The sequence below is a fragment of the Elgaria multicarinata genome, chromosome 9 (assembly GCF_023053635.1).
Source record: "Elgaria multicarinata webbii isolate HBS135686 ecotype San Diego chromosome 9, rElgMul1.1.pri, whole genome shotgun sequence".
NCBI lineage: Eukaryota > Metazoa > Chordata > Lepidosauria > Squamata > Anguidae > Elgaria > Elgaria multicarinata.
Genome location: NC_086179.1, coordinates 80,054,034 through 80,067,532, shown reverse-complemented (window position 1 = coordinate 80,067,532; position 13,499 = coordinate 80,054,034). Strand labels below are relative to the sequence as shown.

General features: G+C 41.3%; 1 protein-coding gene across 7 annotated transcripts in view; it reads right to left on the bottom strand.

Moving 5' to 3' along the window:
- Positions 1-11,914, bottom strand: part of SRPK2 (SRSF protein kinase 2) — a 121,639-nt gene extending 109,725 nt beyond the window's left edge. For all 7 annotated transcript variants that reach the window (XM_063134176.1, XM_063134177.1, XM_063134181.1 and 4 more), the window contains exons 1-2: positions 11,873-11,914; positions 11,632-11,716 (exon numbers count right to left, since the gene is read on the bottom strand). In XM_063134176.1, the coding sequence (XP_062990246.1) occupies positions 11,632-11,716; positions 11,873-11,888 (101 nt within the window). In that variant the 5' untranslated portion in view covers positions 11,889-11,914. The remainder of the gene's footprint in view (positions 1-11,631; positions 11,717-11,872) is intronic.
- Positions 11,915-13,499: the final 1,585 nt, after the last annotated feature.

Genomic DNA, 13,499 nt, shown 5'->3' with positions numbered 1-13,499 from the left:
CCTGTAAAAAGCCTGATTTGACCATGGACTACACTGGGAGCACAAAGAAAATAGTAATGTTTCTTATATTGCCTCTGAAGGACATAGCTTTTTATATATATATATATATATATATATATATTTAAAGAAATCAGTGTTTCTGGAAATTCCATCATTCATGATACATTAGTTACAATACTTGTTTGTATAAGAGAGCAATTTAAATTGCACTCAATTTTAAACTGTATATTGACCTCCTATAAAGATTACAACATTCAAATAATAGCCTAACCACTCTTTTTCCTACTTTTCTTTTGTATTATATACTTAAAAGTCTGCTTACCATTTTCTCTACAGCTACATTGACACTTATAATAGAAGAAACAATAATGGCTTAAAATAAAGACACACTTCACTTGAGACACCAGCTATAAGAAGCATAACTGAAACTGCGGAGTGCTAGTTAGGACAAACTGAACGTAAACAAAATTTAAAGTGCAATGTGTAACATATAATAAGAGAATTTACTTAGCAATTAACTATACTTGAACATTCTCTCTAGGGACATTTCAAGATCACCCTTCACACATTTTAATAATCCTGAACAAACATTATCCCACTGTGTCTAACTCACAAGCACTAACAAGGATTAAAACTAGTTTATGTTTTTAGTGAGTATTTAAGAGAGTACAAAATGAAAAATTCATTACCCGATTATTACTTATTACAGGTGAACCTGGGCTTTGTGCATGCCTGTTTGAAGTTCACAAATGACTAACAGTAGTATGCATTGAAAAGCAGACTAGTAAAAGTTTCAGTAACCATGTATCAATTTATTTAATATCTTTGGAAATGGGTTTTTACTGCTTTTACTTTTATTTAATATCTTTGGAAATGAGTTTTTGCTGAGGCTATTTTTCCTATTTTGCTGTACGATAGTTATTGCAATTCCATATTTTTAAAACCTTTTGATATAATGGTTAACCACCCAAGTATATTTTTATAAAGAAATGTAGGTTAAGTTGTTAACACACTCTACTTATATATTTACCTATCTATATACATGCCTTCTAAATAAGAGACACAAACTTTTTCTAATCTGAAAGTGATAGATAGAAAGATGATAGCATTCTCAAGACCATCAACACTGTTTAGGCACACTGCTCAACATTATATTAAATGTTACATTTCTCTGCCAGGGTTCATTTTTGAAGAAATTATCTATGTAACTAGCAATGAGTTCAAATTGATTAAAACCTTTCCCAAAACATTTATTTACTGCTCACTTTAAAAAAAGAAGAAGCCTGTCTATAGTTTAAATTTAGAGGGGTTTGCATGGTTTTATTCAATTATTTTAAAAGTCATTTTCAGTTACTTTCGAATTAATATGTTGCCACCTGGTGGTTTGTTTTGATATTTGCTCCCCAAACAAACATGAAATCACATTGATTTACAGACAGCCCTCGCTGCCCTCCCTGACACACATCCATCTGTAAAAGAGCACATCCCACCGCAGATCAGGAGAAGACTTTCAAAATGCTATATTGCTACTCCTTGAATTTATCTGACAGCAGCAGCACCATTTGAATCCCAATGGAATCCATGCACAGTGCAGTGGCAACATGACAGCAGTTAATAAATCCCAATGGGATCTAGACATCATCACGCCCATTTTCCTTCTCAGGTATGCAGGTAGTTTACCACTGGCTTACTTGAAAAGAGGAAAGGCAGGGCAATTAGATTAGACTGCTGAGATGTACAAAGCCCAAACTCACACCCACCCACTCCAGTCCTGGGTTCCAAAGCTGGTTTCCAGAATCCAAAGAAGCATCGTAGTGCTCATCAAATAGAGATATGCTTAGTTTTGCATCTGAAGCACAATATTTATTTTATTTATTTTTATTTATTTAGAGTATTTTTATCCCGCACCTCAGCCAAAAGGCTCTCGGAGCGGCTTACAATGTATCAATAAAGAAGACAGTCCCTACCCTCAGGCTTACATTCTAAAAAAAAGACGTGACACACAAGGAAAAGTGGATGGGGAGGGAAGAGGGAGAAAATAAAAAGAAATTAAGGAGACTGTTTAGGCTGGTGGGAAGGCCCTGCTCCGTCCTCTCATCTCCCAATGGAGGGGCAAACCAACAGCTCCTTCTTCCCCACAAGGTGAAGATGTTAGCCCTGTGGGGGGGAGGTTTCCAACTGAAGCAGGCCCCTATGGTGCCTGCCTGCTCCAGTCTCATCATCTTGGAGGAACTCTTCTTAAAATGTTAAGAGCACCCAACATGTTCCCATCAACATGCAGAAAACACTGATAATAAAACCAAGATCAGGCAGGAAAAAACCACAGACCATATCCCCAAAGAAGTCCACAGTAATTCCACCACCTTGACTTTACCACTCAAAAGCAAGGGCTTTCCCATCAGAATTAAAAAAAAAATCCTTTCCCAATAACTATTGGCAATATTTACAGGGCAAACACAATAGAAGTGTAATCCAGGTTCTGTTTCTCTAATAGTAGAATAAAATCTTACTCTAATAGCAAATACGGGTAGCTAAATGCCTATCAGTTTGGAAATGTAACATGGCCAATTCAATATTAAGGTAGTGATTTCTACATAGCCACACTTGCACTCAATTTACAAAGTAGGGAAGCTCCTCCCCTCAGCATCAGCTATAGCAGAAGGACGGGACTGGGGATTTTAATGGTAAACAGCCAAAGTACTTTGATCAGCCAGCACCAAAACCAAACCACTACCCTAGATTCAAAAGTTTGGAGTTATAAAGGGTAGAAGTGATTGTCCCTGACTTCTTGTGGCAGTGCAGCACACGGTAAGGGGTTATATTCCTATATAGGGACTAAGCCCCACTGAACAGTGAACTTATATCTGAATAAAGATGCATCGGATTGCATTGGAGGGATTGGATCCCAGCAATCACAAATTAGGTCTTCGTGACTAAAGCCAGCAAAGATCTGTGGACTTTTTCAGTTTTGCTGCAACAGACTATCCCCCAAAGGGGACTATATAAGTGTTTTTAACATCACTAGGCAGCGAAAAAACAAAACAACAAAAAAAACCACCTCCAAATGTGACAGATGTACACATTTTCAGCATATACATTTCAAAAATGTCAAGTACTTGCTGACTGCATCTTTCTAAAGTATTATATCAGTCTTGTATTTAATAACTTGCCTGGTAGCCATAGACAAATACATGGAATTCCATGCATGTGAATGAATGGACAGGCAGAGGAGGGACAGATTGCTTGATTTATGTGCTATGCCTTCCTCCAGACCCTCCCTCTATCAGCGGCACCGAAATACTGTAGGCTTAAGGAGGGATGGAGCACTCAGTTCACCCATCAGTCCCTTTAGTAGAAGGGACTTTTTTGCAAGCCTGCCAAGGGGCTAGATGCCTGCATTTCCAGGCTTCACCCCACTCTGCAGCCAGCATGGGAAAATAGGCTTCTAGACTCGAAGCAGACTGGTAAAAAAAAAACGCAGGCTACAAACTTTGTGGGGATATTTACAAGTCTATCTTATATGCAAACGACAGGCTGTAAGGAAGAGTAATATATATGTTAGTCAATCAAAAGCATAATTGATGCAGTGTGATCAATGTAAAGTTTCAATTCTTTACATTTAGACTTGCTCTCTAGGCAAAACAAAACACTTTCTGAGGAACAACTTGTGAATTTAGTACCTGCTCCCACACTTTTTGGAAGGTTATCCGGACACCAGGTCTTCTCTGAGCCTCAGTTAAAACATTTTTTTCAACTTAAGAAAAGAGCTAGCTAGTTAAATCAAGCCTTATAACCACAAATTATTGTGGAGGGAGATAAGCGTTCAACATACTGGCTGCTAACCCTTCCTTCTAGCTATTACAACAATCATATAGCACATGGTTTCTCAGATGCTACACCAGGGATTGAATCAATTCCTAAAACATTGGCTTGTTCCACTGGCTTGCATGGGATATGCTCTTTTGCTGAAGAATAGTTGTAAAAATCCTATATCATAATGCATATTATATCATAAATGATAAGTGATCAATTTGGGCTTCTCAAACACCATTTTTGAAAACAAACCACGACAAACAGCACCTTCTTAATAAAATTAAGAATCTCCTAGCATAAACATTTATTTTGCAAGTAAAAACAATATTTGTTTAATTTGATCTCAACTAATCAGCCTCTCCAATCCCTAATAAATGGAAGCTATCAGTCTGCATGCCAAACAGGGAAGATCAAGAAAAATATTATAATTAAACTGTACCTGGTTGTTTATTTGACATCAGAACCATGAAACAAGTGATGGAAATAGGAAAAACCTGAAGCATTTGCTGACTACCTAATCTGAATTCATTTATCCAGCCCAATTTCAGTAAGATGTACGTACAAAACAGCACACTTTAATATATAGGTTAAAAACACTTATCATAAGTAACATTTTAATCATTTAAAGAATATACTAATATTCAACATTATTTCAGGTCTTTCAGGTTTTTAATTAAACACACTAAACCATCATTAGAATTCCACCACATTCTGCTATCATGGAAATCTGAAATTAATGTTTTGATGGCTAAAGGCAACACAATTCCAGCACAGAAGCTCTGCATATGAGGATGTTCTCTTTATTGTCCTTCAAAACCAAACTACAATTACAAACCTAGGAAAAAAATTATAAAGAAAGAAGATACAATGACAAGCAACACTTATTACAGTGTTGGACTGGGAGTCAGGCAACCCGAGTTCTAATCCCCTCTTAGCCATTAAGTTCACTGGGTGACTTTCAGCCAGTCACTGACTCTCAGCCTGATCTATCTCCCAGGGATGTTGAGAGGATAAAGTGGAAAGGAGGGGGATCATGTGCACTACCTTGGGCTTTGTAGAGGAAAGACAGGATATAAAAGAAAGAAACAATTATATAAATAATAAATTGATGTATCATTTCTACAGTATCTCTTCATTTGATACAGTGAAATCTTCAAGTAAACTTACACAGCTGTCAGAGTTGGACAGCTAGACATTTGTGCCTGGCCCTATCTGAGTGAAGCCATGCCTGCTGGTATCCCTAGGCATAGTCCCTTTATGGTACAGTCCTACAGGGCCTGAGGGAGGGGTCTGTCCACTCCATTCCCCTGAAAGGAGTGCATCTCACAGAGAGCCTGTATCCCTGTCCCTCAACCTACTAATCTCCCCAGCCTCGAACTCTTTGGTCTACAAAGCTATGTACTTAGGGAAGTCTTCCCCTAGTGGTTGAAGCTGTTTCTGCAGACTTCAACAACACAGATACATTTAAATCAAAACAATCATGAAGTGCACTCCCCTAAGTCCCCTTAAGAATGCATGCCAAGTTTCAGGTGTCCAGGTTTTATGGTCTTGGCACTCTGGTGCTGGTAGATGGATACACACACATCCTCTTTTACAGTTATAGATAACTAGCAAATGGACCTGGCTTTGCACAGGTTAGAATAGCCTCATTTAATACAGTGCAGCTTTCAAGGAAACTTACACAGCTGTTAGTGTTGGACACACTGTGCCCACTCCATCTATGAAAGCTATGGCATTGGCACTCTTAGGCATGGCTCCCGTCAGGGGGACTCCTACAGACCTTGAGGGAGGGGTCTGTCTGCTCCATTCCCCCCAGAGGGGCTGCCCCACAGCACAGAGGAAGAAAGGACAGTTAACTCTGCCCCTCAGCCTACTAATCGCCCCTAGCTTCAACCTGGAAAGTCGGCAAAGGTATGTGCTGGTTAGGGAAGTCTAACCCTAGTAGCTGACGGTGTTTCTGGAAGCTTCAACCATACAGACACATTTAACTGAATTAAAATTAATGTGTTTTAAAAACAAAATAATGCTATGGTGTGCACAGCCCTAGAGTGCCCTTAGTATGCATGCTAAGTTTCAAGGTGTCTGTGTTTCAAGTTCTTGGCACCCATCTTATTATAGATAAATACTTCCAGCTTAAACTGTCATATTATACACTTAACTTAAGTATTTAGAAGAAAAATTTAAAATAATGTCTTACTGCTCATTTCAATATAACACTGGGGGAGAGAGACAACTTTTAAAATAAGTACATCTCAAGACATCTGCAGATAGTCAACTGAAATCTGAGTTTAGTAAAAGCTATTTACTTCAGCCTTTTAACTTAGCACTCAATTTAGCAAGTGATTACCCCCAAGCAACTAGGCAGCCCTACTGAATAAGAGTTTTGTTGCACGCACAGCCCCCATAGCACTGCTCTGCTTAACACAGGTCAACCCTATGGAAGGAGTACACAAAGCTTCTTCATTCTTTTTGCTAGCCATAAAGAGCTGTTAGCACTGTAAAGCAAGAAGGCAGACTAAATATTCTATAGAACATAATGCAGCAGCCAGCCATCTCAGCTACCTTCTTGACTTTTAAGGCCTTAAACAGTAAGGAAGCTAGATCTTCAGAAACTGTGTAAGAGAATGAGGGCAAACAGAGCAGGGGGTGTACAACTGTCCCATAAAGTTTTAAAAGACTGATTTACATTAGACAAACACCCGCAGGTTAATTTTTCCCCACACATTTAATCAAGTATTTTAAAAAATATACCTAAAAAGCAATCCACCAACTTCCTACTATAACTCACTGGTAGTACACCCATTCAATATTTCCTCCAAACACGTATTGTTACCTTAATGTCGGTTGATCAGGAATTTTTAACCCAAAAACTAGGTAAAAATAAGAATTTTTAACCACAAAGTACATGGGTTACACAGAAATTCAACATAGATTCAATGAGATAGCAAGATACAAGTAATTAAAAAAGCATCTTAAAAACAAAGCTTCCAAAGACAAAGTACATTTTAAGCACTGCCCAAAACATGGAATCCTTTCAAGATCACTACAGAGCAATACCACAAAACTGTTTTGATGAGTAGTATTTAACTATTTAAGCCCCTGAACTATAAAATCCTTAAAACAATCTTTTATTTGATTGCAATTCCCAGAGAAAATGTGTAATGTCCGTAGTGTAAAAGACATTACCATTACAACATCAAAAAGAAAAATACAACAGCCCAAGACAGAGATTCCCTAATGAAAATGAAGATCGCTCCATAAGGCAGCAACCCAATGAAATCCAAACCTCAAGAGGAACGTCTAAGAAAACAACAGGAACAAATAAATTAGGGATCAGCCAAGTGGTAAAGATGACAGACTGAACAAAAATTCATCAGAATCTATCCTATGAAATCAGCTACTCGGAAGACCCCCAAAGAACAAGTTACAAATATTCTGATTTGAAGAAGGGGGAATGTGACGTTACCTGCATTTCTATTCCCTTAGGTATGTCTAGTTGAGTATGTCTAGAGAGTACAGAAAGTTGGACTGAATGGATGTGGTTGGTGATGCTGTGGAAAGTGGGGAGGAGTACATATATGGGGGAGCTGAGTGGTTTGAGGTGTTCGGTTGGTGATTGGGTTTGGAGGGTAGATGTGTTTAGCTGAGTGATTTCTTGTCAGGAGTTGTGTGAGGAGTGAGTGAGAATAAGATCATAGGGACTAAGGATTGTTATTATTAGATTTGTTACTACCAGTATTCTTAAGAATAGGCAGGATGTGAATAGAATTTGACAGAACTAAGAACTGTAAACAACAATAAACATTTTCTTTATTGTGCTACCATAAAACCACATGTCACTTTGGCTGTGTCTCCTGCTCTAATGGTTCATAAATAAACACATTACATTAAACCTTCAGCCTGATATATTCACAGAAAATCCTTTTTCAAATCTCCTTACCTTTTCCCTCTGCTATAAGGGAAAAGTTATGCTTTTCTTTTTTCCCCTTCCTCAGGTATTTAAGTGGTGGTGCTTAGCCTGAGGGAGGTGTGCGTGTCAAAGCCTTGTGTGTGAGGTGGTGGCGTTGCAGGGAACTATAATGAATGAGAACACTCTATGGCCCGATTCACACTCACACAGAGGGAGGTAGGGGAACTACAGAGAGGGGAGGGGTAACGGAACCACGACAAGCGAGCCCATCACACAATCAAGGAACCACGCAGTGCAACACTCACCCACCCTCTGTAGTTACCTGTAACTCCTCCGCAAAATTTAAGTATGTATCCTGCCATCCTCTATGCTCCAAACGAGCATCCGACAGCCATTCTGGTAGAACAAATAAAAAATTACCGCTGACCATAGAGAAACTCCATGGTGGCATGAATGGCACTGGAAGTAGTGATTGCTCTTGCTGGTGGACTCTAGGGTCACTGCCATTTTTTAAAAAAATCACTGAAATGATGAGAAAACCCCCATGCACTTCCAGTCAGATGACACAAAAAAACACGGTGGATGCCTACTAAGTTTGCTGCAGCAGGTGGATAGTGGGCATGGGTAGTTCACCCATCATGGGTGAACACCCACTACACAACACACTAACCCACTTTGGATCACATTTTTGTGCGATCCACGGTGGGTTAGCATGACAACCAAACAGGACCTATATGTCTAAATTAGACAGGGAGCAGTGACTCCTTCCTGAAAAGGAAAGGCCCTCTATAAAGAGGGAAAATACCTCTCTTTAATATATAGACATTACTCATAAGAACACTCAGGAGGCAGAGCTTTAGAGCACTCTCCCAAAAGAGAGAGGGAGAAGATAATACAAAAATTGAGGCAAAAGTGTGACATTAACAAAAAGTAGTAGAAAGAATCCAATCCAGAAAGGATAGCAGTTCCTTTCATGAGGGGAACAATGAGTTTTTAAGATGATGAGTTTTCAAGATGATGACATAAGATGTAAAGTCTACTACTACTCCATGTACACACATATTGGGGTGTATACAGGAGGGGAAAAGCATGAGAAGGAAAAATTTCCAAGCTGAAGAAGGAAAGAGCTGGACAGCTGTTTGATGTGATGGAGAGCTTGACCATGATGTGATGGAGAGCTTGACCATATTACTAGAACAACTTGAGTAAAAGGTCTATAGGATTGGAAGATTTGAATGAGATTTTTTTTCTGCGACAGGGACAGTTCTGGGGAATGTACCTGCAGGTCACATTGAGTTAGCCAGAAAGGTTGCTATCGCTGAGTGGAAAAGAGGCAACAGTAGGTAGTGTCTATATCAGAACACACATGACAGCAAGGAGGAAGAAAGTTTTTGCATGGGAAAGATAAAGAGATACTTGCAAGAGCAGCTGTATGTCAGGAATATAAATTAAATTTTAAGTGAAGCTTCTTTGTTGAATACGCCACCGGCATTTAAAGTAGCTAAGTACAGTAAATATACAGAACAAAACAAATAACAAAAGGAGCAGGTAAAAAACAATGCATCAAGACATAAAAAAGAAAAAAAACACCAGTTAACATTTGAACTGGCAGATTGGCATATTAAGTTGATAGGCCAGAAGTTTGTCTACATAAAAATGTGTTTGCTTGGCAGTGAAAGGACAAAACAAAGAGGGAGCCAAACAAATCTCTGAGGGGGAGAGTTCCAAAGCCCAGGCACATCCACTGAAACGGGCTCTTTTGTGTTCTTACCAGATGCACTTCAGAAATTTGCAAGACAGAGAAAAGGGTCTCTGCAGAAGATCTCAACGTCTGGGCAAGCTCATTGGGGAAATGGTGGTCAGTCAGGTAATCTGGTCCCAACACTTTGGACTAACACTGATTACCTGTGCCAGGAAATGAAACAGCAGCCAGTGAAGCTACTATAGCATGAGAGTAACATGTTCCCTATAACTAGCTCTCATCAATACTCTGGCAGCATTCTGAACCGGTTGGAGTTTCTGAACACTTTTCAGATGCAGCCTCACAAAGTATGCATTACAGTAGTTCAGACAACATGCAACTAAAGCATGTGTTAGTGTGGCCAGATCAGATACATCTAGAAATCAGCATAGTTGATACACAGCCTCAGCTGAGCAAAGATGCTCCTGGCCACTGCCAAGATCTTGCTATCCAGGTTCATGGCTGGATCCAAGAGAACCCCCAAACTATATGGGTCTTCAAGGGGAGTGCAACCCAGTCCAGCAAAGGTGAACCCCTATTCCATGATATGCCTTCCTACTGACTAGAAGCACCTCTGCTTTCTCTGAATTAAGTTTTAATTCGTTTGCCCTCATTTAGTCAATTATCAACTCCAGACACCAATTCAGAACTTCAACAGGATCCTTAGACTGAGATTGGAGACAGAGTTGGTGTCATCCACATACCGATGGCATGGAACCTCCAATAACTTTCCCCAGCTGTTTCATGTAAATGCTGAATAGCACGGGGAACAAAATAGAAGTGGGAACCTAAAGGCCAACACCAAAGGCATCAGCAGGAGTCCTTCTGAAAAATTCCCAGGAAGTAAGTCTGTTGGCTAATTCTCACTGAGTTTATTAATATGTGTCTGGGCTGTATCACTTCAAACTACAGGCAAGAACTCACGTTACTGAATACACCTCTATAGGCAGGGGGTGTTCTCACATCAAAAACCAACACATCAGAGAGAAGACTATGGTAGAACTCTTCTCCTTGTATGGCAGAGCAATCAGTCACTGAGCTGCTACCTACATCTGAAGTTGTATAACCCAGTCCCATCCTAACCACTTCAGCGAGGTGGAATAGCAATATAGAAGGCTTTCAAATTATAAAACATCAAATGGAAGGATATCAGTCCATAAAGGGCATAGCAAGTAGTATACAAAAATGTATCACAGGAACGGGCAACTGTATGAAATGCTCCTCTTAGTTATCAAATAAAAAGGCATATAACTTCAAGCATCTCATATACTTCTAAAGGCATCAATCATTTTTTCCCCTGTGAAAATAATTCTGTCACCAATGTACTGGAATTAAGCAAACAAGGTCCAATGGCTACAGTGTTGGACTTCAAAATCGGGAAGTTTCAAGCACAGTAACAGATTCTTTGGGTGGCCTCAATCAGGTCATTCTTGCTCCATCTTATTTCTCCACAAAACAGTGACCTAGTTCATAGAGTTGTTTTGAGTCTGAAAATAAGGAAGTGCTATAAACAGTCTTGAGCCTTAGGGCAGGGTATAAGTATAGCACATTGTATATACTTATGGCAGCCTACCCCAACCTAGTGCCCTCCAGATGTTTTGGACTCCAATTCCCATGCTCCCTTACCATTGGCCATGATGGCTAAGTCTGATTGGAATTGTAGTCCAAAACACTGGGACGGCACTAGGTTGGGGAAGGCTGACTTATGCCATAGGCATTATTTGTAGCAGTAACAAAGTGTGTGTGGTGGTGGGGAGAGTAGGTATCCAGGAAAAGAAAGGAACATGTGTACACCACTTGTACCAGCAGACATTGACTGAGGAGTTCCACAAATAATTGCAAAAGGCGGGTGTTCTAGAAATCCCAGCATCTGTGTGCAAGATGTGAACAGAGGGGGAGCTAAGCAGAGGGAAGAGGGGGCAAGAGGAGACCCACAGTGTTTTCTGCCTCCGTCAAAAAAAACCATACGTCAACCAGGTGGCAGGGAGCGAGCGAGATGGAGAAATTGACCAGCCGGTGCGGCCGCACACCGGTAGGGAAAGGAAGTTTGTGCTGGTAGAGTAGATCATTGCAAGGGGAAGGCGAGAAATTGATACACATCCCCGTGGAGAGGGGACGAAGCCGGATGCCACATAAACAAACGCACACACGTTCCGTCAGTACTCACTTTTTGTGGTGCGGCGGGTGCTTATCTTTCCTGCCGGCCGCCGCAGGGTGCTTGGCTCGCCGCCTCCGGGCCTGCAGGGCCAGCACTGTGGTGGGTGAGAGAAGAAAGCGGGTGATTAGGACGAGGTTGTGGCCGGAGCGCAGCGCCTCACGCTCGAGGAGGAGGTGGGGGGAAGCCCCGCAAACAAACCGGGAGAGCCCGCCCGCGTCCTTCGGGGACAAGGAATGACCAGCAACGGTACCTTTCCGGGAGCTCATCGCTCTGGCCACCTTCGTTGGCCCGCCGTGCCGAGCGCCACACGCATGCACCCCCCCTTTTCTCTCCTGCCCTCGCCCTCCTCCTCCTCCTCCTCCTCGCAGACTTCGAGAGCGAACGCCGGCCGCCAGCCCAGCAGCAGCCGCTCCGTTACCACCTGCGCATGCGCGATTCATCCCAGCCTAGCTAGAGGCGGCGCTGGAGCAGGAGGGGTGGTCGCTAGGCAACCAGAAGGAGGCCGAGGAATGGCGGCAGCAGGTGCCCTCTGAGTGAATCCCAACTTTTGCTTCCCTGCTGCTAAGGCGTTGCTGGCCTTTAAGTGGCAGTTAGCCGCCGCCTTCATCCGCAAGGGGAGCCCTTCCCAAATGCTTGGGGCCCAGCTACAGAATGATTCAGCTACTGATTAAAGTCTTTAGGGTAACCATATGAAAAGGAGGACAGGGCTCCTGTATCTTTAACAGTTGTATTGAAAAGGGAATTTCAGCAGGTGTTATTTGTATACCTGTATATGGAGAACCTGGTGAAATTTCCTCTTCGTCACAACAGTTAAAGCTGCAGGTGCCCTGCCCTCTTTTAAATCTGGTCACTCTAGTATAGCTCCTGCACCTTTAACTGTTGTGATGAAGAGGGAACTAGGTTCTCCATATATACAAATAACATCTGCTGAAATTCCCATTTCTATGCAACTGTTAAAGATACAGGAGCCCTGTCCTCCTTTTCATATGGTCACCCTAATTAAAGTACATTGTGATTTTTGTCGTAATAGTGGTACTTTCTATGCAGGGTGGTTTGAAACCTTCAGCCTGTTTATGGATACTTGCAGATTTAGATTTACAGTAGAACTCTGATAATAGCGGGGTTAAAGATCTCTGCCTAAGGCTTTAGACGCTCACTGTCAGTCAGAGTAAACACTATTGAGCTAGATGGGACCAAAAGTCCGACTTAATATAAGGTAGCTTCTTATGACTATACAACCCCTCTGAGATATATGACAGTCACCTTAACTATGTTGCAGCTCCTCTTGGTAATACTAAGTAGGTGGTGCATAACAGCTGCATACATTTTGCATACCTCTGCAAGACCCAAGTTAAGTCAGTTTGCTGTGAATTATTATTATTAGTGTGTATTATTTCCTAGACCTGGGTGGACCACTTGTGGCCTTCCAGATACTTTGGCCTACAACTTAGGGTGACCATATGAAAAGGAGGACAGGGCTCCTGTATCTTTACCAGTTGTATTGAAAAGGGAATTTCAGCAGGTGTCATTTGTAAATATGTGAAACCTGGTGAAATTCCCTCTTCATCACAACAGTTAAAGCTGCAGGAGCTATTCCAGAGTGACCAGATCAAAAGAGGGCAGGGCACCTGCAGCTTTAACTGGTGTGATGAAGAGGAAATTTCACCAGGTTCTCCATATCTACAAATGACACCTGCTGAAATTCCCTTTTCAATACAACTGTTAAAGATACAGGAGCCCTGTCCTCCTTTTCATATGGTCACCCTACTACAACTCCCATCACCTCTTACCATAGGAAATACTGGCAACTGGTTGTAGGCTAAAACATCTGGAGGGCCACATGTGTCCAACCAGTGCTGTAGACACAAATCTCTTGG